Below are 25,880 nucleotides of genomic sequence, written 5' to 3'. Positions count from 1 at the left end.
GCATTCTCCCTTTCCACCTGGCCGTTCCCCCGGGGGTTGTAGCTGGTGGTCCTGCTTGTAGCAATGCCTCTCGCGAGCAGGTACTGCCGAAGTTCGTCGCTCAAAAAGGATGAGCCCCTGTCGCTATGGATATAGCTAGGGAAACCGAACAAGGCGAAGAGGTCATTCAGACATTTAATGACCGTGGTACTGGTCATGTCCGAGCAAGGGATGGCAAACGGGAAACGGGAGTACTCATCAATTATATTGAGGAAGTACACATTGCGGTCAGAGGAGGGGAGGGGCCCTTTAAAATCGATGCTTAGCCGCTCGAAGGGGCGCGTGGCTTTGATCAGGCTCGCTCTGTCTGGCCTATAAAAATGCGGCTTGCACTCGGCACAGATCTGGCAGTTCCTGGTCATGGTCCTGACCTCCTCGATGGAGTAGGGCATGTTACGGGATTTGATAAAATGGAAGAACCTGGTGACCCCTGGGTGGCAGAGGTCATTGTGGAGGGTCTGTAGTCTATCAACCTGCGCGTTGGCGCACGTATCACGTGATAGGGCATCTGGGGGCTCATTGAGTTTCCCGGGCCGGTACAAGATATCGTAATTGTAGGTGGAGAGTTCGATTCTCCACCTTAAGATCTTGTCATTCTTGATTTTGCCCCGCTGCTTATTATGAAACATAAAAGCCACTGAACGCTGGTCAGTGAGCAGGGTAAATCGTTTTCCGGCCGGGTAATGCCGCCAATGTCGCACGGCTTCCACAATGGCCTGGGCCTCCTTTTCGACAGAGGAGTGTCGAATCTCGGGGCCCTGGAGGGTCCTTGAGAAAAAGGCCACGGGTCTCCCCGCCTGGTTAAGGGTTGCAGCTAGGGCAAAGTCGGATGCGTCGCTCTCCACTTGAAAAGGGAGGGACTCATCCACAGCGTGCATTGTGGCCTTCGCAATGTCTCCTTTTATGAGAGTGAAGGCTGCACAGGCCTCTGCTGTCAGGGGGAAGGAGGCGGACTTGATGAGGGGTCGGGCTTTATCCGCATAGTTGGGCACCCACTGAGCATAGTAAGAGAAAAACCCCAGGCATCTCTTCAGTGCTTTCTGGCAGTGGGGGAGGGGGAGCTCCATAAGGGGGCACATTCTATCGGGGTCTGGGCCGATGACTCCGTTCTCCACTACGCAGCCAAGAATAGCAAGGCGCGTAGTACGAAACATACATTTGTCTTTGTTGTATGTGAGATTCAGCCGCTGGGCCGTCTGGAGGAATTTCTCTAGGTTAACGTCGTGATCCTGCTGGTCGTGGCCGCAGATGGTGACGTTGTCTAGATATGGGAAAGTGGCCTGGAGTGCGTTCTGGTCAACCATCCGGTCCATCTCCCGTTGGAAGACAGAAACTCCGTTGGTGACGCCGAAGGGAACTCTGAGAAAGTGATAGAGCCGACCGTCAGCTTCAAAAGCTGTGTACTGGCGGTCCTCAGCCCTGATGGGGAGCTGGTGGTATGCCGACTTCAGATCAATCGTCGAGAACACCCGGTATTGTGCTATCTGATTGACCATGTCAGATATGCGGGGGAGTGGATATGCATCCAGCTGGGTGTAGCGGTTGATCGTCTGGCTGTAGTCAATAACTAGGCGCTGTTTGCCGCCAGCCTTCACCACCACCACTTGTGCTCGCCATGGGCTATTGCTGCTCTCGATAATCCCTTCCTTCAGGAGTCTCGCTACCTCGGATTTAATGAAATCCCTATCCCCGGCACTGTAACGCCTACTTTTGGTAGCGATGGGCTTACAGTCGCGGGTGAGGTTAGCGAACAAGGAGGGGGGGGGAGACTTTAAGGGTGGAGAGGCTGCAAATGGCGTGCGGCGGGCGATTTAAAAACTGGCTGCAGACTGTGAGAGGGGGGAGGGGTCCACCGTATGCTAAAGTGACACTCTTAAGGTGGCACTGAAAATCCAACCCCAGTAGGACGGCAGCGCAGAGATGGGGCAGGACCAGAAGTTTAAAATTTTTGTATTCAGTACCCCGCACTGAAAGAGTCACCATACAGTAGCCACCGACGTCCGCTGACTGGGCTTTGGAAGCCATAGAGATGCGATGACGCGTCGGCAGGACCGGGAGAGAGTAACTGCGCACCGTGTCGGGGTGTATAAAACTCTCCGTGCTCCCGCGGTCAAAAAGGCAGGTAGTGGCGCGGCCGTTTACCGTAATGTCCATCATGGACCTGGACAGTTGATGCGGGAGAGATTGATCCAGCGTCACGGAAGCCAGCGTATGTTCAAGCGCGTCAATGCGGTCGTCCGATGAGGCGGTGGTGGAGTCCGGGTCCCCCGTAACCGAAGTCGGAGGCATCCAAGATGGCGGACAAAATGGCGGCGCCCACGGTCCCGATCCCCACGCGGCTGGGGGAGCCCAAGATGGCGGACAAGATGGCTGCGCCCACGGTTCGCACGCGGCGCTGCTGGCGTTAGCAGTCTTCCCTTTGCAGGCGCTAACGTAGTGACCTTTCTTCCCGCAGCCGGAGCAGGTAGCATTCTTCGCGGGGCAGCGTGCTCTAGGGTGTTTAGCTTGGCCACAAAAATAGCATTTTTGTGCCTTGGACATCGCTGCAGCAGTCGGAGGTGGCGGTCCCATGGCCCAAGATTGCGGCGTCCACGGCGCGGGGCGATTAGGGGAGAAAGCGTCCATATTTCTGTGGGCCGCGTCGAGCGAGAGCGCGAGGGACACTGCCTTTGTCAGGTCTATTTCACCCTTCTCCAGCAGCCTCTGCCGGGAGTAGTCAGACCTTAGACCCGCAACGAAAGCGTCTCGTATCAGTCCCTCCGCATGTGCCGCGGCCGATACTTCCTTGCAGTCGCAGCCGCGTCCGAGTACCCGCAGTGCCTGTAGGACGGCCTCCACCGATTCCCCGGGCTGCTGTCTGCGAGATCTTAAAAGGTGCCTGGCATAGACCGTGTTAACCGGGCGTGCATACTGCCCTTTCAGTAGGTCGATAGCCGCCGCGTAGGTCGTCGCATCTTGGATTAAAGTATAGACTTGGTGGCTCACCTTCAAGGCCAGGATTTTCAGTTTATTTTCATCGAGAGTCACGGTTGAGGCTTCCAGATACGCCTCAAAGCAACGCAGCCATTGTGCGAATTTAGTCGATGAACCCGCTTCTTGGGGGTCTAGGTCCAGGCATGTTGGTCTGAGGGCTCGCAGCAGCGCCTGCTGCTCAGCGTTTTGCGCCATCGGTTGATCAGCATTCGGAGCCAACATTTAACTTTGGTAATAAAATTGATGCGCTATCAATTACTACAAAAGACTGGAAGTTGAGTGAGTAACAAACAGGCTTTTATTACCAAAGAACAGAGCATGCCTCTCGTGGTTGCCTGGTATCCAAAAGGGCAGGGGGCTGCCGAGCAGTCACCTTTATACCCGGCCATGAGGGTGGAGCCAGGGGCGGAGTCAGCTGAGGCATGCACAGACAAGTACAACAATGTGCAAGAGTGAACAAGAGTGAACAACAATACTAACAACAGTGGTTTACCACAACCTCCCACCTCCAATCGCCCCACCCAGTCAAACAGCCTCTTTCCCATCACCAATATTTTTAGAACTAGTAAATGAAAGTGTCAAAACTAAAAATAACCCAAAAAAATCCCTTTTTTTAATGCTTCAATTATTTTTCTCCCGGGTTTGTTCACAGTCGTTTGTTCCAGGAGACTCCAAGATAATCCTTTCGAAGTCTCGAACTGTCTCCGAGACCTTCACGGGCTGAGTGTTTGGAGCCAGAAGAGAGAAGGAAATGGCCTCTGCTCGGCCTTCTCTCTCCCCCCCCCCCATCGGCTATAGTAGGCTTTCCTCTACGGCACTAGGGTGTACGCTCCACCCCTCTCCTCACAGTCCCTGGGAAATTGGCTGGTACTCCCACTTCCTCCCACCAGGTCAGGGGCTCAGATGATTGAGATCCCAGTTGGGCAGGGGAGAGTAAAATGCATTAGGAGGTATGGGGATCTAATGGTAGACCTCCCTGTCCCAGCTCGCTTCCTTGTCCAGTTTTGGCCTCTACAGCCCAGTGTCTCCATTACGAACAATAGTAATAATCCATTCAAAAAAAGGAGCATTTCACCCTTGATTCTGGAAGTGGGTCCATACTGAAAGGGAAGGAATAAAGAAACCCTTGGCTTTTGAGTAAGGCTCTGTTGAATCATCCTCTTATGCGCAGGCTTTGCTATGAGTTTTTTTAATATTAATTTTCGGGATGTGGGCGTTGCTCGCCAGGCCAGCATTTATTGCCTCTCCCGAGTTGCCCTTACGAAGGTGTTGGTGGGACGCCTCCTTCTTGAACCGCTGCAGGCCGTGCGGTGAAGGTGCTCCCGCAGAGCACACACCGCGGCATCAGCCCCCTCCCACATCGGCATTCCGTGGCTGCAATACGATCCTGACCCAATGCTGTGTTGTGTGTGTTTATTTTCTTTACTTTTTGTAGAATGGGATCCAGAATTCCGCGATCGATATCGGGGAACTGCAGCTTGTGGCCAACAGGACAAATCGAGAGGTCCCGACAGAAAATGAGAACAACAATCACAGCATCAACTTCGGAGGAATCAGTAAGTGCGGAGTGGAGATTGTTCTCCATAAAAGATGTGGTTACTGTTCGAGGAGATTTCCTTTACTCAGTTGTGAAAACTAAACCGTGAACCCAAATTATTTTTTACTGCCGGTTACATCAAGCCAACTTTTCAACATTGAACATGGAAGCCCCTCCCCTGAGCTTTATTTAATCGCCCCTCGTCAGCCATGGCTCAGTGGGTAGCACCCTCACCTCTGGTTCAAGTCCCACTCCAGAGACTTGAGCACAAAAATCCAGGCTGACGCTCCAGTGCAGTACTGAGAGAGCGCTGCACTGTCGGAGGTGCCGTCTTTCGGATGAGACATTAAACCGAGGCCTCGTCTGTTCTCTCGGGTGGACATAAAAGATTCCACGGCACTATTTCGAAGATCAGGGGAGTTCTCCCCGGTGTCCTGGCCAATATTTAATCCCTCAATCAACATCACTAAAACAGATTATCTGGTTGTCATCACATTGCTGTTCGTGGGAGCTTGCTGTGCGCAAATTAGCTGCTGCGTTTCCTACATTACAACAGTGACTACACTTCAAAATGTACTTCATTGGCTGTAAAGTGCTTTTGGACGTCCTGAGGTCGTGAAGGACGCTGTATAAATGCAAGTCTTTCTTTCTTTCTCCCCCAAGCTTTGTTTAATCCCCCTCCTCGAAAAACCGTGAATCTCAAATTCAGGAATTTCATTTTTTTTAAAATAGGAATTCAGGATTGTGCAAACGAACAAAAGATTAATTAACATTCCTTTTTAAAAAAAAAAAGTACAAAATGCTGTAATGGTTACTTCACTCTAAAACTTGCTAAAGATGTGTAATTATTGACTTAATGTTATATTTAAAACCACAATCTTGATTTTTTATTTTAAAATGCAGACTGTATGTATAAATTTTACTTGTTAAATAATGCAAAACTGGACTGAATTATTTTTTTGAAGATTTACCAGAGAACCATTTTAAAGTTCACTGTAGCTGAAAGGCTCTGAGTAACAAAGTGATTCTGGTGTATCATAGAAACCTAGAAGATAGGAGCAGGAGTAGGCCATTCAGCCCCTCGAGCCTGCTCCGCCGTTCAATGAGATCATCCAAACTCAGTACCCTATCCCTGCCTTCTCCCCATATCCCTTGATCCCTTTAGCCTTAAGAAATATATCTAACTCCTTCTTGAATATATTTAATGAATTGGCCTCAACTGCCTTCTGTGGTAGAGAATTCCACAGGTTCACCACTCTCTGGGTGAAGAAATTCCTCCTCATCTCTGTCCTAAATGGCTTACCCCTTATCCTTAGACTGTGACCCCTGGTTCTGGACTCCCCCGCCATCGGGAACATCCTTCCTGCTCTAGTCTGTCTAGTCCTGTTAGAATTTTAAGTTTCAATGAGATCCCCTCTCATTCTTCTAAACTCCAGCGAGTATAAGCCCAATCGACCCAATCTCTCCTCATACTCGGACTCCACTTTAACTCCCCCTCCCTCTGACCTGTTGCAGCCAATTCACTCCACGCCGAAATGGAAATAGCTTCCAGCGAGTCAGCGGTGACGGAGTCCGGGAGCGACGAGATCTTTGTGATTTCAACTGGTCCGAGCCTGGGCACTTTGCATTTCTCCAGCTTTAAGACAAAGGTACGTTGGGGAGAGGGAATCGTCAGCTTGTGAATCATTGCACCTCAAAACACCTTTTTTGTAAATCGACCTTCTTTCGGGTTTAATTTTTGTTCATCGTGTCTCTGAAATTCTCTCTCTTGTTGCTCCTAAACTTGAAATAGGCCAGCTAGAGACTCACTGCACGGAAATTCCTCATAGTTCACCAGAATGTATAAAAACAGGGAAGTCTTGCTGCAGTTATACAGGGTATTGGCGAGGCCACACCTGGAATACTGCGTGCAGTTTTGGTTTCCATATTTAAGAAAAGATATACTTGCTCTCGAGGCGGTTCAGAGAAGGTTCACTCGGTTGATTCCGGAGATGAGGGGGTTGACGTATGAGGAAAGGTTGAGTAGATTGGGACTCTACTCATTGGAGTTCAGAAGAATGAGAGGCGATCTTATCAAAACATATAAGATTGTGAGGGGGCTTGATCGGGTGGATGCGGTGAGGATGTTTCCACTGATGGGTGAGACTAGAACTAGGGGGCATAATCTTAGAATAAGGGGCTGCCCTTTCAAAACTGAGATGAGGAGAAACTTCTTCACTCAGGGTAGTAAATCTATGGAATTTGCTACCCCAGAGAGCTGTGGAAGCTGCAACATTAAATAAATTTAAAACGGTGATAGACAGTTTTCTAGCAGATAAGGGAATTAAGGGTTACGGGGAGAGGGCACGGAAGTGGACGTGAGTCTAGATTCGGATCAGCCATGATCCTATTGAATGGCAGAGCAGGCCCGATGGGCCGCATGGCCTACTCCTGCTCCTACTTCTTATGTTCTTAATGTTAACTTTTAAACTGTTCAGCCCTCTCAGTCATCCCTCCTACGGTCTTGCAGGCTTTTCGAACCCAAGCTTGGCATCTCCTGGCTCACTATTTATTGCCTCGTCTTTTATTTAAATTCAATCTCGGAATGTGGGCGTCGCTGGCAACGTTCCCTCTAATTTTGTTTGGCGCCGTTCATGATACCGCGCAGGCGCGGTTTTTGTATTGAAAAAGTCAGCTGCGCGGGTTCCCTGGAGCGCTGCGTAGCTGTGCAGCTTATAGAGAACATTGCTCGTGGGTCAGGCCAGCATTCATTGCCCATTGTTGGTTGCCTTGAAAAGGTGGTGAGAAAACTGAGTGACTCGCTCTGGCAGTTAAAAGTCAACCACGTTGTAGTGGGACTGGAATCACATATAGGCCCAGACAGGGTAAGGACGGCAGGTTTCCTTCCCTAAATGATGTTAATGACAACTCCACCACTGCATGGTCACTTTTACTGATGCCAGCTTTTTAGTTCCAGATTTTTTAAAAACCAAATTCAAATTCTTAAACTCTAGATAATTAATCTAGACCTCGGGATTACTGGTCCAGTAACATAACCATTAGGCCACCCTTCCCTCATCTTACCAACCTCGGCGCTTTGTTGCACCATGAACTTTGAACCTTCACCTCGGTTCAGTGAAATTTAACAGCAGGCCCTTCAGCTCCTCTGTGCTAAATTTTTTTACAGATTATTCAAGTACCTTTTTAAAAATAAAGTTGTACTCAAGCTAGACACAAGATACTGGAACTTGGTGTCCTTTAAAACAACATAAAATATAGATATTCTGTACTTTTATAAGAATGTTCATTACGGTCCAGGCCTGATGTTGTGGCTCTGCGCTTGACGGTGCCAACTCAAGTCGCATTAAAGTGTAGAAAGATTCTGATGCTGGCACAACAGCTGGTGCCTGTTTTGGTTTTGTAATATTCGTCTAGACGAATAAGCTGCAGTTCTTTCCAGGGATTATCTCATTTGCTGGAGGGAAAACAAAGATTAACAGTAAGTTTTCTGTTTGGACGGAGGATCCCCTGCCCAAGTGTCGCATTACAACAATGACGACTGGCAATTATATAGCGCCTTTAACTTAGTAAAACGTCCCAAGGCGCTTCACAGGAGCGATAATCGGACAAAATTTGACACCGAGCCACATAAGGAGATATTGGGACAGATGGCCAAAAGCTTGGTCAAAGAGGTAGGTTTGAAAGGAGCGTTTTAAAAGGAGGAGAGTGAGGCGGAGAGGTTTAGGGAGGGAATTCCAGAGCTTAGGGCCCAGGCAGCGGAAGGCACAGCTGCCAACGGTGGAGCGATTAAAATCGGGGAAGCGCAAGAGGCCGGAATTCGAGGAGCGCGTTAATAGAGCGATTGAATTTCAGCTGGTTTTGTTTCACAGTTTATGTAAACGGTAGGTGGTAATGAGAAACAAACTCTTGCTGTACCCATAGATCTGACTCTGGCTTTCAATGTAACGGTACGTAACGTATTGATTTCCAGACCATAGCCGTATATGATTTTAAAAAAAACTTTTATGACCCCAGTTCCTATTTCTTTTTTAAAATGTACTTGGAATGTGGGGCGTCGCTGGCAAGGCCGGCATAGAAACATAGAAGATAGGAGCAGTAGGCGGCCATTCGGCCCCTCGAGCCTGCTCCGCCATTTAATGAGATCATGGCTGATCATCCAAATTCAGTACCCTGTCCCTGCTTTCTCCCCATATCCCTTGATCCCTTTAGCCTTAAGCATTTATTGCCCATCTCTGGTTGCCTGAGAAGGTGGTGGTGGGCAATGTTCCCTCATTTTTTTTCCCCATGCGTGGGCCCTTTAAAGTTGCCGCACGTGCGCGGTATTTCTTCCAGCTTGTGAGCGGCCTGCGCGGGACCCTCGGCTCGCTGCCCGCCCGCCCGCGCAGCTTAGAGGGAACATTAGTGGTGGGCTGCCTTCTTCAACCAGAGCAGTTTGGTACAACTGAGTGTCTCGCTGGGCCACTTCAGAGGGCAGTTAAGAGTCAACCACATTGCTGTGGGACTGGAGTCACAGATAGGTCCAGACCGGGTAAGGACAGCCGGTATCCTTCTCGAAAGATCAGTGAACCGGCTGGGTTTTCATAATCCAACAGCTTCACGGCCACTTTTACTGACACCAGCTTTTTATTTCCAGATTTTGTGAACTGAATTCACATTCTCAAATTTCTCCTCTGATTTTCCCTCCCCACTAGTTAGTCCAAGGTTCTTGGTTTAGATTAAGAACGCTCTCTATGTAGATAATTGCAGGGTGTAGTCACTTCTTATTTCAGAGTTGGGCTGCAGTCTGTGAAACAGCAGGGCCCATATTATCAGCTGCACTTCATTATTCACTTACACTCTGCATGGTTCTTAAATTCTTTTCAAAGATATTTACAGTTTCTCGTTCCCGTTTCCCCACCCCAAGGTGCCAAGCATTTCTGAACACCAGCCCTACCCAGCCCAGTCAGTTTCCTCTTGGGAGCCAGTTCGACCTTCCCAACTAGAAAATTCCCGTCAGTGAGCTCGCCCTTCTGAGCGAGTCAATGGAGTGTCAGGGCGACCTGATTTAGCCCAGGTCATGCCGAGATAGGAAATCTGAACAACTTCTTTGGAACAAACTTTCAGGAGAAAATCTGACTAATTGGAGGAAAGAATGGCTCAGCCTCGTAATCTGCACAGAAGTATTATTAGCCTCTTGAAACAGCAGACTGCACGCGTGCAAAATCTCCAGTTGATTTGGTGAGTTTTAAAGGGTCCCACATGCACAATCAAAATGGCCACGGTCTGCCTTTAAAACCACTGCGGACTGGAATCCCAACGTAACCTGCACCAGTAGAGCCAAAAGGCCAGTGTGTGACTTTCCTCCGCTGGAAAGAAAGGCTTGCATTTCTGTAGCGCCTTTCACAACCTCAGGACGTCCCAAAGCGCTTCACAGCCATTGAAGTACTTTTGGAGTGTAGTCACTGTTGTAATGTGGGAAACACGGCAGCTAATTTGCGCACAGCAAGCTCCCACAAACAGCAATGTGATAATGACCAGATAATCATTTGATTGAGGGATAAATATTTGCCAGGACAGTGGAAGGAGAGAACACTCCCCTGCTCTTCTTCAAAATAGTGCCATGGGATCCTTTATGTCCACCTGAGAGGGCAGACGGGGCCTCGGTTTAACATCTCATCAGAAAGACGGCACCTCAGACAGTGCAGCACTCCCTCAGTACTGCACTGGAGTGTCGGCCTGGATTTTGTGCTGAGGTCTCTGGAGTGGGACTCGAACCCACAACCTTCTGACTCCGAGAGCTAGAGCCTGTACTAGTGACAGAGCAGCTGCAGCCGCCAACCTGAAATCCTATCGGAGCCGGGGAAATTCCCAGTGATGGGATAATGCCTGTGTACCTCTGCTGAGATTGTGCCATGAGATTACAAACCTTCGATTCTGGTAGCTGGATAATTATAGCAGCTACCGGGACCTCCTGAGACCGCTCTGGAGACCTTAAAAACTTGGGTAGTGTTTACTTTAGAGAAACTCATAACCCAGTAAGAGTTTTTGCAAGAAGAGGAGCTTCAGTCCATTGAGCCCACCTATCCCACTGTATTTCCCTGGTGCGTATCTACCCGGAACCATGCGTGTTTCACCAGGATCGTCTGCTGATTCCTATTACGAGAATGTCCTTTTTCAATTAGCCTGTTTGTGCCCATAAATTGGTACATGAGTGTAATAATTCTTTTATAATTTGCACTTTCTTTCTCTGTCTCTGTTTAAAGGAGGTACAAACCCCACTTGGCTATGCGGCCCCTTTTTATTTTCCTGTGTGAACTGATGCTTTTTCAGTTACTCTAATAGGCTAATGGGGAGGGAGATGCCAGAATTGGAGGAGCGCAGAGATCTCGGAGGGTTGTCGGGCTGGAGGAGGTTACAGAGATTGGGAGGGGCGAGGCCGTGGAGGGATTTGGAAACAAGAATGAGTATTTTAAAAATCGAGGTGTTGCTAGACTGGGAGTCACTGTAGGTCAGCGAGCACAAGGGGTGATGGGTGAACGGGACTTGGTGCGAGTTAGGATACTGGCAGCCGAGTTTTGGATGAGCTCAAGTTTACGGCGGGTGGGAGAGGGGAGGCCGGCCACAGATAGAGTGGAAAAATACTACAGGGTTCACACCAGGAATTTGATCAGTTAAATGCCAGACCAATCTGTCAAGCCTCCTAACCACTGCCGCACACATCACGGTACTTGGGATAGGTGCTTAATGTGACCAATGGAACAGCAGTTATTCCATGGTTATCTGCAAATTATCTGTCTGTAGAATCCTAGAAATTACAGCGTAGCAGGAGGGCCATTGGGAAGAGGAACGGAAGAAAACTGGGAGGGAATATTATGTTATTTAAATATACAATCTGGAATCATCTGACTTTACGGAAGGTATTGATCAGTTGGTAGTTTGGTGGGTTTTCCTCCTCATTAACCCTTCCCCCAGTGGAACTAGTCTACCTTTCTCACCGCTGCATAGAGTCATACAGTACAGAAAGAGGCCCTTCGGCCCATCGTGTCCGCGCCGGCCATCAAGCCCTGTCTAATCTAATCCCATTTTCCAGCACTTGGTCCGTAGCCTTGTATGCTATGGCATTTCAAGTGCTCATCTAAATGCTTCTTGAATGTTGTGAGGGTTCCTGCCTCTACCACCCTTTCAGGCAGTGAGTTCCAGATTCCAACCACCCTCTGGGTGAAAAAGTTTTTCCTCAAAACCCCTCTAAACCTCCTGCCCCTGTACCTGAACTGCATTAACTATTCCTGCTCAATATACGGTAGTAAGTTCAGTCACTTTCTCTCACATACAGCACAGATCAACTGGAAATTCTCCAGCAGCCTAGCTTACACTGGGTCTCACTGTAGTATTTTTTCAATCTATCTGTGGCTGGCTTCCCATCTTCCACCCTCCGTGAACTTGAGCTCATCCAAAACTCGGCTGCCTGTGTCCTAACTCGCACCAAGTCCCATTCACCTTTCACCCCTGTGCTCGCTGACCTTCATTGGCTCCTGGTCTGGCAACGCCTCGATTTTTAAAATACTCATCCTTGTTTTCAAATCCCTCCACGGCCTCGCCCCTCCCTATCTCTGTAACCTCCTCCAGCCCGACAACCATCCGAGATTCTGGCCTCTTGAACATCCCCAATTTTAAATATTCCACCATTAGCAGCTGTGCCTTCAACTGCCGAGGGCCGAAGCTTGGAATTTCCTCCCTAAATCTCTCCGCCTCTCTCTCCTCCTTTAAGGCACTCCTTAAAACCTACCTCTTTGACCAAGCACCTGTCCTAATATCTCCTTATGTGGTTCGGTGTCAAATTTTGTTTATCACTCCTGTGAAGTACCTTGGGACGTTTTACTATATTAAAGGCGCTGTATAAATAAAAGTTGTAAACACCAAGTTCAGTGCTGCCTTACTCTGACTCCGTCTGCACATTGGGAGACTCCTGCCCATTCTCTCACCGACCCTCTTGTCCACAGATCCCCAAGAGAAGCACAACAAGTCCGCCCGCCGTCTGCGATCGGCTGACGCCAGATCTCCCAGCTTCCGAAGGAGAAAAGCCGCTGGCGGTTCGAACAGGCGACGGCAGAGGAGACTCCCCAACCCGGCCGCGAGCGTGGAGCGCCCGGAACTTCCACGATGTTCTAGGGCCGTTGCCGCAACTGCAGAGAGATTGGCGCGGCTGGACTACTACCGGCCCATTCACAAAACTGGTGGAGAACTGCGTGAGTATAACTACAGTCGAGCCTGTTTTAATAGCGAAATAAGCAAGGACGCCGGAACTCAGCAAAAACACGTGAATGCGATACGATTTACTTCAAATACAACTGGAGAAATTGTCGCCCCCGTAAGTAAGGTTCAGTTGAGTAACAGCACTGGTGAGAAAGTAGCATTAATGTCCCCACATTGTCTCTCGTTCCCTCATCAGCTGGAGTGTTGTGGACAATTCTGGGCACCACATTTCAGGAAAGATGCAAGAGGCCTTAGTAAGGTTACAGAGGAGGTTTACCAGGATGTTCCCAGGGATGAGGGACTTCAGTTATGAGGAGAGGTTGGAAAAGTTAGGGCTGTTCTCCTTGGAACAGAGAAGGTTAAGAGGTGACCTAATGGAGGTTTTCAATATGATGAGTAAATAGGGAAAAAATATTTCCTCTGGTGAGTGGGCCAATAACTAGTAGTCATACATTCAAAATCATTGGCAAAAGATCTAGGAGGGGAGATGAGGAGAAATTTTGTCACTCAGTTGTCAGGATCTGGAACGCTCGACCTGAAAAGGTGGTGGAAGCTGATTCCATGAATAATTTTAAAAGGGAGTTGGACGGTTACTTGAGGATGAGGAACTTACAGGGTGACGGACAAAAAGCGGGGACGTGGGACTGAGCACGACGGCTCTTTCAAAGAGCCAGCACAGGCACGATGGGCCGAATGGCCTCCTTCGGTGCTGTAAGTTTCCATGAATCTATAAATATGCAGCAGCCATTGTGTGTGCTGTCGTGTGTGTGTGTGTGTGGGGGGGGGGGGGGGGGGAAGCAGGGAAGTAAAACAATAGACATGTTACACAGAGGTTTTTTTTTATTCGTTCGTGGGATGTGGGCGTCGCAGGCAAGGCCAGCATTAATTGCCCTTGAGAAGGTGCTGGTGAGCTGCCGCCTTGAACCGCTGCAGTCCGTGTGGCGCGGGAGCTCCCACAGTGCTGTTCGGGAGGGAGTTCCAGGGTTGTGAGGTGTGCAGTGCACTGCTGGAGTTAGTGATTGAAGCAGAGACCATGTCAACATTTAAGATTAGGTTAGATGGGTGGTTGAAGGAAAGGGGAATCAAGGGATACTAGATGGAGAGAAAGAAAGACCTGCATTTATATAACCTCCGGAAATCCCAAAGCACTTTACAGCCAAAGAAGTACTTTTTGAATTGTAGTCACTGTAGGAACAAGGCCAGCACATGGGAGTAGGACACTGCTCGTGTGAAGGGTAAACACCAATGTTGACTGCTTGGGCCGAACGGCCTGTTTCCGTCTTGTAATTTCTATGTAGGTCTAGAATAATTTTCTGGTGTTTTCCTCCATCAGTAACAAGTGGTCATCACCATTGATGACATGTTTCCATAGTGCCTATGATGTAATAAAACTGAAATTCCTACTCGGCGAGTTCCTCAGAGGCAGGATGGCAAGCAGCAATTGGAGAAGAACAAAGGCAGGTGATCAAAGGCATAGTCGAAGAAACTCCAGTATGATTTGGACAGGTTGGGTGATTGGGCAGATGCATGGCAGATGCAGTATAACGTGGATAAATGCGAGGTTATCCACTTTGGTGGCAAAAACAGGAAGGCAGATTATCTGAACGGCAATAGATTGGGAGAAGGGGAAGTGCAACGAGACCTGGGTGTTCTTGTGCACCAGTCGCTGAAGGTAAGCATGCAGGTGCAGCAGGCGGTTAAGAAGGCAAATGGAATGTTGGCCTTCGTAGCGAGAGGGTTTGAGTACAGGAACAAGGATGTCTTGCTGCAGTTGTACAGGGCCTTGGTGAGACCGCACCTTGAGTATTGTGTGCAGTTTTGGTCGCCTTATCTGAGGAAGGATGTTCTTGCCATGGAGAGAGTGCAGCGAAGATTTACCAGACTGATACCTGGGATGGCAGGAATGACATATGAGGAAAAATTGGGTCAATTGGGCTTATACTCACTGGAGTTTAGAAGAATGAGAGGGAATCTCACTGAAACTTATAAAATTCTAACAGGACTAGACAGACTAGATGCAGGAAGGATGTTCCCGATGGCGGGGAGTCCAGAACCAGGGGTCACAGTCTAAGGATAAGGGGTAAGCCATTTAGGACAGAGATGAGGAGGAATTTCTTCACCCAGAGAGTGGTGAACCTGTGGAATTCTCTACCACAGAAGGCAGTTGAGGCCAATTCATTAAATATATTCAAGAAGGAGTTAGATATATTTCTTAAGGCTAAAGGGATCAAGGGACATGGAGAGAAGGCAGGGACAGGGTAATGAGTTTGGATGATCAGCCATGATCTCATTGAATGGCGGAGCAGGCTTGAGGGGCCGAATGGCCTACTCCTGCTCCTATCTTCTGTTTCTATGAAGAGGTAGTTTGAGATGGTTCTTGATGTTGATGAAAGGAGGCACCAAGGTGGATGGGTTTAGGGAGAGAGTTCCAGAGTGTGAAATCAACAGGGCTGAAAGCTGCACAATCGAAGGTGGCGTGGACACAAAGGAGTCAGAGGCCACTTGTTGGCACATAGGGAAGGAGGAGGTTGCAGAGGTAGGGAGGGGCAAGGCAGTGGTGGGACTTGTGGATGAGGACAAGGATTTTGAACAAATGGAGGTCGGGGAGGACAAGGCTGACGGGGGACAGGACTTGGCAAAGGACAGGATGTGGGCGACAGAAGTTAGGACACGTTGCGGTTTCTAGTCTAGAACGTGGGTGGGCTGTGAGGAGACAGTTGAAGTAGTCGAGCCTTTCAGATTTCCAATAGGAAGTTTCTTCTCTCTATAAAGTTGGCTCTTCCCAAGAGAATGGCAGATGTGGTGTGGATAAGATGCTTGACACTGAGGGAGCCTGGAAGAGGGAAAGAAACAAAAATGGCTCCAAGCTTTCATAATGAAAGACTTGCATGTATATAGCGCCTTTACAACAGTGACTACACTTCAAAAGTACTTCATTGGCTGTAAAGCTCAGACGTCCGGTGGTCGTGAAAGGCGCTATATAAATGCAAGTCTTTCTTTCACAACCTCTGGACATCTCAGCTTTACAGCCAACAAAGTACTTTTTGAAGTGTAGTCACTATTGTAATGTAGGAAACACAGCATCCAATTTGTGCAAAGCAAGCTCCCATTAACAATGAAATAATGACCAAATAATCTGTATTTTTTAGTAATGTTGGGTGAGGGATAAATATTGGCCAGGACACCGGGGAGAACTCCCCTGCTCCTCTTTGAAATAGTGCCATGGAATCTTTTACGTCCACCTGAGGGGGCAGACGGGGGCCTCGCTTTAAAGACGGCACCTCCGACAGTGCAGCACTCCCTCAGCACTGCACTGGACTGTCAGCCCAGATTATGTGCTCATGTCTCGAGTGGGACTTGAACCGACAACCTTCTGACTCAGATGAGAGTGCGCTACCCACTGAGCCACGGCTGATACCTTTGTTACACTTCACACTCATTGCCAAAGGACCAGCAGTTCTTAGCCAGGTTAAATCTGGTACTACACGAAGAAAAATCCAATGGTAAGCTAACGAAACCATCAAATACTGTAACAAAGAGATAATGAAGGTTTTGTTCACTACTGACCTTGCTTCATTCCATGATACACAGGGCACTACCAATTTACCAGGTGACCACCACACCAAGGACAACCGTAAAGTTATGTCGGACATGCAGTTAGAAGCAGAGTTGGAGCAACTGTATTCTGATTCTTCGGGAAGTGCGGCTTCATACCCACTCACTCAATCTGCGCAGAGTCAACGCAGGACCATCTCGGCCACCAATTTGCGGCGAGCCTGGTTTGGGAGTCCCTGCTTTGGCTTCCGACCAAGTGCACCTCAGCACCACTCGAGCACGGCCCCCAGCTGCCACAACCCCGCAAGGCAGCCGGCCTCGCAATATGGGCCGCGCAGTCTCGGCCCCAGACCCTCAGCACAGAGCTCCGTGTCAAACAACATCATCAAAGATTTTCAGACCGACGCGACCAAAACCAGGCATCTGGCCAATGAATCCGATCGAATAAACCTGACGAAGCCAGTTTTTGTCATCTCGGAGGCCAGTGAAGATCGACAGCCTCTGGTACACGCTCTGGATCCTGCTGGCCTATGTGGTGACCTCGGCCACTTTGAGGAAATAAGGCCCGACAAAGGCAACACAGCTTCAGATGTACAGGAACTGAAGCATCCAGTCAATGGGTCACCTTAAATCAAGTCCAACCTCTGATTCTATCCTGTGGATAAGGCGTCCGACCTCACGTTTCGATTCAAAGAGACCCAGCCGATGCTTCAAGAAGGCAAAGCAGTATCTCACCAACAGAGACACGTGGGACTAAACCGCCATCTCCGTGCAATGCACCAGCTCCAAACCCACCTCATACAACAACACAAGCAGTGAACTACAGCATGGCTGGTGAACGTGTAGAACGAGTTCAAGGAATTACTTGGCATCAGTGGCAAAGTAATTCATTTTGTTGGGACAATGGTGCTGTAGGAAGAGTCTTCAATCTTTCATTGACAACCGGTTGGTTGTCCCTCGAGACAATTTGCCGTTGATTCCTTTAAGCTCGTCTGAACTGAAACACGATACGTCTCGTGGCTAAAGACACATTTGACTGCTTCAGCTTCCCATTAAAAAGCGATGAAAAGGTCAGGACGACAGATCTGTATTTGGTTTGAGCTAAATATGTGAATTGTACACCTCGATTACATTAGCACCCTCTGCACAGCTCCTCTGGACATTTCCCAGGCTATTTTCATAAACAAGTGAAGACGTTCTTCAGCTCGATCGCACAGTCAGTGAATAGTAATTTGTACAAAGTGCCTGTGGCAAATGTTGATTCATAAAACAAAGCGCTACTCGGTCTGTTTTCTGAGTTGCAGTAAAGGTCAGGAGAAAGGCTACAATTTTCAGTGTTGGTTTAAAAAAACCTCCAATCAGTTTAGACTCTTGAAACAGGCGAAATGCCATCGAGCTGGCAGGGGGCAGGCGGTTGGTAAGAGGAAGACTGATTAATACTTCACGTGATCCTTGATCAGAACTGGCACAGTCAGGCTGGAGAAATGTCTGCAAACTGCTCTAACACAGAAACATTTACCTACTTTCTCCCAGTGCTGACGGGCCCTGCTGTGTATTCCAGCGTTTGCAGGTCTCGGGAGTGACAGTGAACGGTGCAAACCGTGTTGTAATAAGGCAATGGGACACGTAGTGTAGGAGAGATTCAAATTATCTTTAATGATTTAGGGTCCTCACTCTGCAAATTATATTTGAAATTAACTGTTTCGATGCTTGTTTTTTTTATTGTCACAAACTAAGGATGTAAGCTGCGTCAAGAACCTAATGGCAAACACGTGAAATGATTAGATTGGACACAAGAATTTTCTCTCATCTTTTCCGCGCGTACGCTTACACAGATTATACGTCTGTGTTCGGCAGAGGCCTCAACACCTGACCAGTGGACCTTTAGTGTCTCCACAGTTTTCTCTTGTGTTGGTTGAAACGGTTCAATCTCTCAACACATGGCACTGAGAAAGAGCCCTGTGGACACGTCTACCTGGACTGGACTCAAAAGCCTGGTCACCACGTGAAAAGCAGTGTTCCAAACTGAAGGCACCTCCCAAGTCATTGGGCAAAAACCATCGAGTTAACTGTTAAACTCGTGTTTTTTTTGTTACATAAACTGTAAACTTATTTTGTAAAAATTAAAAGAAAACAGGAATTAAAATACCATTGGCCTGCAGCCTGCTCATGGTCTCCTTTTTTTGTAAGGTTTTCATTTGATGGGCGTGTGGGGATATAAATACTGTGGCAACAAGAGCAGGTCAGAGGCTGGGTATTCTGCGATGAGTGTCTCACCTCCTGACTCCACAAAGCCTTTCCACCATCTACAAGGCTCAAGTAAGGAGTGTGATGGAATACTCTCCACTTGCCTGGATGAGTGCAGCTCCAACAACACTGAAGAAGCTCGACACCATCCAGGACAAAGCAGCCTGCTTGATTGGCACCCCATCCACCACCTCAAACATTCACTCCCTCCACCACCGGCGTACCGTGGCTGCAGTGTCTACCATCTACAAGATGCACTGCAGCAACTCGCCAAGGCTTCTTCAGCAGCACCTCCCAAACCCACGACCTCTTCCACCTAGAACAAGTGCAGCAGGCGCATGGGAACACCACCACCTCCAAGTTCCCCTCCAGGTCTCACACCATCCTGACTTGGAAGAATGTTGCTGGGTCAAAATCCTGGAACTCCCTACCTAACAGCATGGTGGGAGTACCTTCACCACACGGACTGTAGCGGTTCAAGAAGGCAGCTCACCACCACCTTTTCAAGGGCAATTAGGGATGGGCAATAAATGTTGGCCTTGCCAGCGACGCCCACATCCCATAAAACAAATTTTAAAAATTGCTTTCACTGAATGAAGTCCATGCCTTTATCAATTGGAAAGCTTGACGTCTCCGAATACCCTTCTATCTGGCCTGCCGCCTCAACTGCCCATGTTTTAACTCATCCAAAATGCTGCTGCGCATAGTCCTGTACTTACAGTAACCACTCCCAGCACTTGCGCTTCAAGCACACACCGAGTCCCACACTCGCACTCACCCCACCCCACCCTCTTCAAGCTCCCAGAGCCCCAAGGTGTTCATTTTCAAAATTCTTGTTCTTGTTTACAAATGTCTCCCTAGTTCTGCCCAGTGTGCCCTTGTGATCTCCTGCAAGGACCTTTCACTCCTCTTAACATTAGACATCTTCTCCCCTCACTTCCTTCACCCCACCATCGCCAGCTGCTCATTTAGCCATTCCGTTCCTGCCCTCTCGAATTCTCTACGTTGTTCCCTCCATCTTGCTACTTTCTTTCCCATCTTCAAAAAACTTTCTCTTTGACTGTTCCTCTGATCCCCATTGTAGCCTCGCCTTTTCGCCATGATCTTGTCTTTTTTACTCCTTAGGCAAGGGATACGGTTATGGAGAAATGGGAGGGGAATGGAAAGACTAGGAGATGGCTACCTGCATGTGAGGAGTGCTATAATCAATGAAAGTTGTGGTTTTGTAGTGATGTTCTCTCGTGCTCCACCTCATCATTCTTTCACCCCATTTCTCTGCTCATGGGGAAATATAATCATTGGTCAACACTTGAATTCATCACTCATGTGTACCTGACTTGTTTAAGGGAAGGAGAGAATCTGCAGGTGTGGCGACTGGGCTGGAAGAGTGGGGAAGAGGAGGAGGCAGCCAAAGGGATGAATCAGAAATTTACGGCACAAAAGGAGGTCATTCGGCCCATCTGTGGCAGATGTAGTTCAATGTGGGAAAGTGCAAGGTCATCCACTTTGGACCCAAGAAAGATAGATCAGAGTATTTTCTAAATGGTGACAGGCTGGGAACGGTGGAGGAGCAGAGAGATTTAGGGGTCCAAGTACAGTAATCACAAAGCTCGTGGACAGGCACAAAAAATAATTCAAAAGGCTAGTGGAATACCGGCCTCCATCTCGAGAGGGCTGGAATACAAAGGGGTGGAAGCCACGCCACAGCTTATACAAAGCTCCGGTCAGACCCCCACCTCCGGTCAGACCCCCACTGTGCCCAGCTCCGGGCACCACACCTCAGGAAAGATACACTGGCCCTGGAGTGGGTGCAGCACAGACCCACCAGAATGAAGCCGGGGCTAAAAGGGTCAAAGCATGAGGACCAGCCACACAAATTAGGCTTGTAGTCCCCTGAGCACAGAAGATCAAGGTGTGCTCTAATCGAGGCATTGAAGATGATTAAAGGAGTTGAGAGGGTAGATCAGAGGAGGTGATTGGTGATGGTGAAGAGGAGGCTAGGGGGTTGACCTACTCTTCCAGGATGATCCCAGTGACAAAGGATTTGGTTGTGGAGAGCTAGTACTGTTTGAAGTGGTCAAGCCAGCTCTGATGCCGGACAGCCAGGCTCGGCTGTATGTTACATGCACTGTAAGTCTATGACTCGCAGACTCGCAAGCGCAGAACTGGGCTGTTGCATCACAGAGAACAGTGGAAAGTGAGACCCTCTGGGATCTGGTGGAGATGAATCATAGAATCTCACAGCACAGAAGGAGGCCATTTGGCCCATCATGCTTGTGCTGGCTCTTTGAAAGAGCTATCCAATTTGGCTCATTCCCCTGCTCTTGCCCCTTATGCCTGCTATTTTCTTCCCTTCACGTATTTATCCAATTCACTTTAGAAAGTTACTACTGAATCTGCTTCCACCGCCCTTTCAGGCAGTGCATTCCAGATCATCGTAACTTGCAGCGTAAAAAAAATTCTCATTTCACCTCTGGTTCTTTTGCCAATTAACTTAAATCTGTGCCCTTGGGTTACTGACCAGTGGAAACAGTTTATCCTTATTTACTCTATCAAAACCCTTCATGATTTAGAACACCTCTGTTAAATCTCCCCTTAACCTTCTCTGCTCTGAGGAGAACCACCCCAGCTTCTCCAGTCTCTTCACATACCTAAACTGAGAACATGAAGCAGACCAAAGGCAGCACCAACCCCAGTAGAGGTGGAGAACTAGGAGAGGTAGTTGGTAGTTGCAGAGGTTGCTGGTGTGGTTTATTGCAGAGGCAGAAAGAGAGGGTGACTGGGCTGGAGACAGGTAGGTGGTGTATACAATGAAGGAGATTGTGACCGTGGCAGATCAGAATAAAATCCACATCGTGTTTTCATGGACCAGCCACTCAAGTCATTTCTAATAGGACAGGAGCCTGATCCATAGCTTGTTTTTAAATTTATTCCAATTTAATATTTCAATTTTTGAAAAAAGAATTTTGATTCTACAATGAGTGAACAAATATCAGATTTCACTGTAATATGCCCTTAATTTAATAACTATTACATCTTTGTGAAACTAGTTTTGGGTCACAAATTGCTTATTGAGGTCATGCAGATAATAGAAGGTCTATTTCTGTCACTACGTGGGGACTAGTACATTACTAGCTGCAAAGGATCTTTTAGTACTAAATTGTTAAGTACCCAGAGGCAGAAAGGCACCGATTATGGTCTGTTATTCACACGTCATGCCTGTATTAAGAACATAAGAAATAGGAGCAGGAGTAGGCCATTTGACCATTCAATAAGATCATGGCTGATCTTCTACCTCATCTCCACTTTCCTGCAGATTTATATACAGGTGCAGCAAAGCAGCTGATTTTTGGAGTACTGGTAAACATATAGAAAGAAAAGAACTTGCATTAAAATAGCATATCACATCTCGCAAACATCCCAAAGCACTGCAGATACATTGAATTACTTTGTCACCGACACAGCAAGTTACTGTGAGTGCAGCCAGTTATGTGGGTGAATGCGGCAGACACTTTTTTTAAGCAAGATCCCACAAAGAGCAATGAGGCGAATGACCAGTTAATTTACCTTATGTGATGTTGGTTGAGGAAGAAATGTTGGCCGGGACACTGCGAGAACCGCCTGGTTCTTATAGTTCTATGGGATCTTTAACATCCACATGAGCCACTAGAACAGACAGTTTAATGTCTCAGTGTCTCATTCAAAGGATGGCACCTTCCTCCTTAATGTACTTAAGTGTCACCCTGGATTATATGCTCAAGTCCTGGAGTGGAGCTTGAATTCACAACCTTCTGCGTCAAAAACCTCAAGTGCTACAACTAAATCAACCTGACACTTATTCTCTTAAAGGTTCTCAGATGAACTGACTCCCACTGAATTGTTCATTCAGAGGTGGTAGCTTACAGGGCCTCAGATTAACATCTCATCTGAAAAAGGGCACCTCCGACAGTGCAGCACTCCCTCAGTACTGCACTGGAGTGTCAGCCTGGATTTTGTGCTCAAGTCTCTGAAGCAGGACTTGAACCCACGACCTTCTGACTGAGAGACAAGAGTGGTATTCACTGAGCCACGGCTGACACCGTAGTCCAGTTCCAGACTTCTAAATTTTTAATGTAAGTTGGACTGTGCTAACAATCTTGTTGATTCACACAATCTGGTTTTGGTAAACAGATTTGCCATTTTATACGCAATACATCAACTGGTACATCAAGCTTCAAAATAAAACTGGCCACCGGGTTTTTCCCAAGGTTGGTGGGGAGATTCCACAGGAAGGATTAGGCAGGTACACCTGCCAACAAGGTCACCAGCCGCCTCTGCCTCCAATATACACACACTTGCCTGGTTTAATTAGCATGACTGCAGGAGACAATTTACTAAATAAAGATGTGGTTGAAAAGAGCAGTAAAACAACAGTGTGTACAACTTTGCAACCTCGTTTGAATGCTAATGAAGTAAACAAACCTAAATCATATCCTTCATAACAAGTGATTGCTCTGTGGCAACAGCCTCATGGAAATAGGCCCATTTGTTAGGGCTGGAAACCCAGTTATAATTCTATTATCTCTGTGACCTCATTAAGTAATTCATGACCTTCAACTAACAAGGGCGATTCTGTTATTAAATTGAGGCCACATTAGAACCAATTTGTTAATTAGTCCTTAAATTAATCATAATTTACAATCTAAACAAAAGAGCACTCAGCAATAAAACAACACTCATATGATTTGCTTGCAACTAATTATCAGTCATAAATAAATACACTTAAGCAAGTTAATTCACACTCAGCTATAAATGCATCTTAAAAATTGCTTTCCCAAGTTAAATTCTAGGAAGGAATTTCTTAATGAAACTTCAAATTAGTGCTGTTGGTGCTGGTTAATGGGTTTCTGAAGATGATCATTTGGAATTGGTCAACAAAAATAGATCACCAAATCTCAGGAGGGTCCTTCTCATCCCACATTTCATGTTACTCTGCATATTTCAAAAAGAAAAATGCTTCTACTCGTTCCCTCAAACCTGCATTCAGGACTGTTGGACCAAACAACAACTTTTACTTATTGATAAATTCCCAAATAGTGTTTGGTAAAGTTTAGGATTGCTTTGGATGGCAGCTTTTCAACGTACCTGTGGTCCTGCTGAGGCACTGATCCACCCAAGTACAGAGCTGACCTGCGAGTGGAGAAAACAATTGGGTAACAGTCGCCGTGCCCCTCCATCCTGACGTGTCTGGAGAGTTGAAGACAATGATGATTACTTGTGATCTTTTGCTGTTCTGTACAAAATAGGTAATCCATGAATCTCTGTGAAAGTGGAGGTGAAGCACGTTAAATAAATATTCCCCAGTAGCGATAGAGAAGGTTGCAATGTGTGACCTAGGTTGACATTCCTCAGCTTTAATAGTGAAGCATTGTGCACATTTCTTCCACTCACTGTTCTTGGCCTTCTTGATCTCTACTATCAACAGTATTTATTCTTACTAACAGCTTTTTCCTTTGGATAGCTGGGCCAGTAAATGGAGGTTGCCAAAATCTAGTAATCTGGGGAGGGGAAGAATATCTGTCTTGAAGTGTGCTCCAAGAACCAAGAAGGGTTTACTATTAGCTTCCTCTGTCCACATCCTCCAAAGAACCACAAAATTGAGCAGTACAAGAAAGGCGCTTAGAAACCTCCCTCTGCACCTTGGTGAGGTATCTTTTACTCTCACTACCCTGTGTAGTCCCAACTCCTCAACCAGAAGTAGTGTTACATGTTGCCCGCAGTAGGTCAACTGTTATGTCTTTGAACAGGATCATTGAGAGATATACTACCTGAGGGGTGGGGATCTATTCTGCTTGCCTCACTAAATTCACCATTGTGTGATCCACTATCAATAAACCTTGAACTGATAATTGCGGAACTGAAGGGCATTCAAACAAAAACGAATTGAAGCCAGTTCTGTAGTGTATGTAACTATTCTACCTTTAAGAGAACTACTGTATGTAACCGTCCACCTTTAAGAGAACTATTTTATGTGTGGCACTACTTTGCCTTGGCTGCTGTATACTGTAATACCAACGGTGACCACACCGGTATATAAGTGCGGTGTCAGGATTTATTGGGCAGATTCGCCCTGACCTTCGAATAGTAAAGTCCTGTTAAAGTTACTCTGGTAGTCTGTGTATTACTTCGCTATACAACCCACAGACTTTACAAGTTCCACCCAGGTTATTTGCTAGTTTCATTGCATACAATGTACAGCACTCCACATCCTAACCACTCTCTGGGTAAAGAGGTTGCTCCTGAATTCCTGTTGGATTTATTAGTGACTATCTTATATTTATGGCCCCTAGTTTTGGTCTCCACAAGTGTAAATATCTTCTCTATGTCTACCCTATCAAACCCTTTCATAATCTTAAAGACCTGTATCAGGTCATCCCTCATCCTTCTCTTTCCACAAGCTTAAAGTGATGATGTCTGTTCACCATGAGTGTTACATTCTGGAACACCTGTGATGGCATCTATACAGCTTGAAGTTCCAGCTAGTCTACATCCTATTTGAAATCAAAGTCCATTGTCCTGGTTTCCATTTATGCAGGAACTGTGCACCCCCACCACCAGCCCACAGAGGCGGCATTGGTCAACCAAGTCAAAGAGACAGACGTTCCATATGTACTTGCACAAGATATGAGGCTTGAAGGATCACCACCTAAATGCTGTGACAGCACCAAGATGGTACGAGAAGCAGTCGCAGCAATCTCGGGCCACCCCATCCCAGGAGATGTGAACCACAGTGGCCATTGTTGCAGAACATTCCACAGAATAGACCATGCACTACCTGAAAGGGTGGTGGAAGCAGACTCAATAATAACTTTCAAAAGGGAATTAGATAAATATTTGAAGGGGAGAAAATTGCACGCCTATGGGGAAAGAGCAGGGGAGGGGGAGTAACGGACAGCTGTCACAGAGCTGTCACAGGCATGGTGGGCCGAATGGCCGCCTTGTGTGCTGTAAGATTCTATGATAATGCCAACTTCTTAATGAGATCAATGGCAGAGGTCACAACATGGGTCCTTCTATTTGGTATTTCTATAGAATCAAATCGAGTGGATTAATTTTCTGCTTAATATTCAGGCCAATTATTCCTTTCATAGATGGAGCAACTTTAGGTACCTTAGTACAGTGGTCCTCAAACTGGGGTTTGTAGAGACTTTCCAAGGGGTCCGCAGCCGGAGGTAATTTCAAGCCTGCTCCTCTTTATAAAACCGACACTAATTCAGTTCTTGCGAATTATTCTCAACAGCTGGGCTCGCCTCCTCAG

General features: G+C 47.4%; 1 protein-coding gene across 1 annotated transcript in view; it reads left to right on the top strand.

Annotated features, from left to right (window-relative positions):
* The window catches only part of LOC147103541 (uncharacterized), a 56,006-nt gene extending 37,509 nt beyond the window's left edge, over positions 1-18,497 (top strand). The window contains exons 4-7 of the mRNA XM_086011950.1: positions 4,448-4,568; positions 6,065-6,198; positions 12,529-12,774; positions 16,373-18,497. Coding sequence (XP_085868076.1) covers positions 4,448-4,568; positions 6,065-6,198; positions 12,529-12,774; positions 16,373-16,966 — 1,095 coding nt within the window. The 3' untranslated portion in view covers positions 16,967-18,497. The remainder of the gene's footprint in view (positions 1-4,447; positions 4,569-6,064; positions 6,199-12,528; positions 12,775-16,372) is intronic.
* The last annotated feature ends 7,383 nt before the right edge of the window (positions 18,498-25,880 follow it).

The sequence above is a fragment of the Somniosus microcephalus genome, chromosome 19 (genome assembly GCF_052327205.1).
Source record: "Somniosus microcephalus isolate GS21.2 chromosome 19, FLI_Smic_1.0, whole genome shotgun sequence".
NCBI classification, from domain to species: Eukaryota; Metazoa; Chordata; class Chondrichthyes; order Squaliformes; family Somniosidae; genus Somniosus; species Somniosus microcephalus.
Note: the sequence above shows the minus strand (reverse complement) of the source record. Positions and strands in the feature narration are given on the sequence as shown.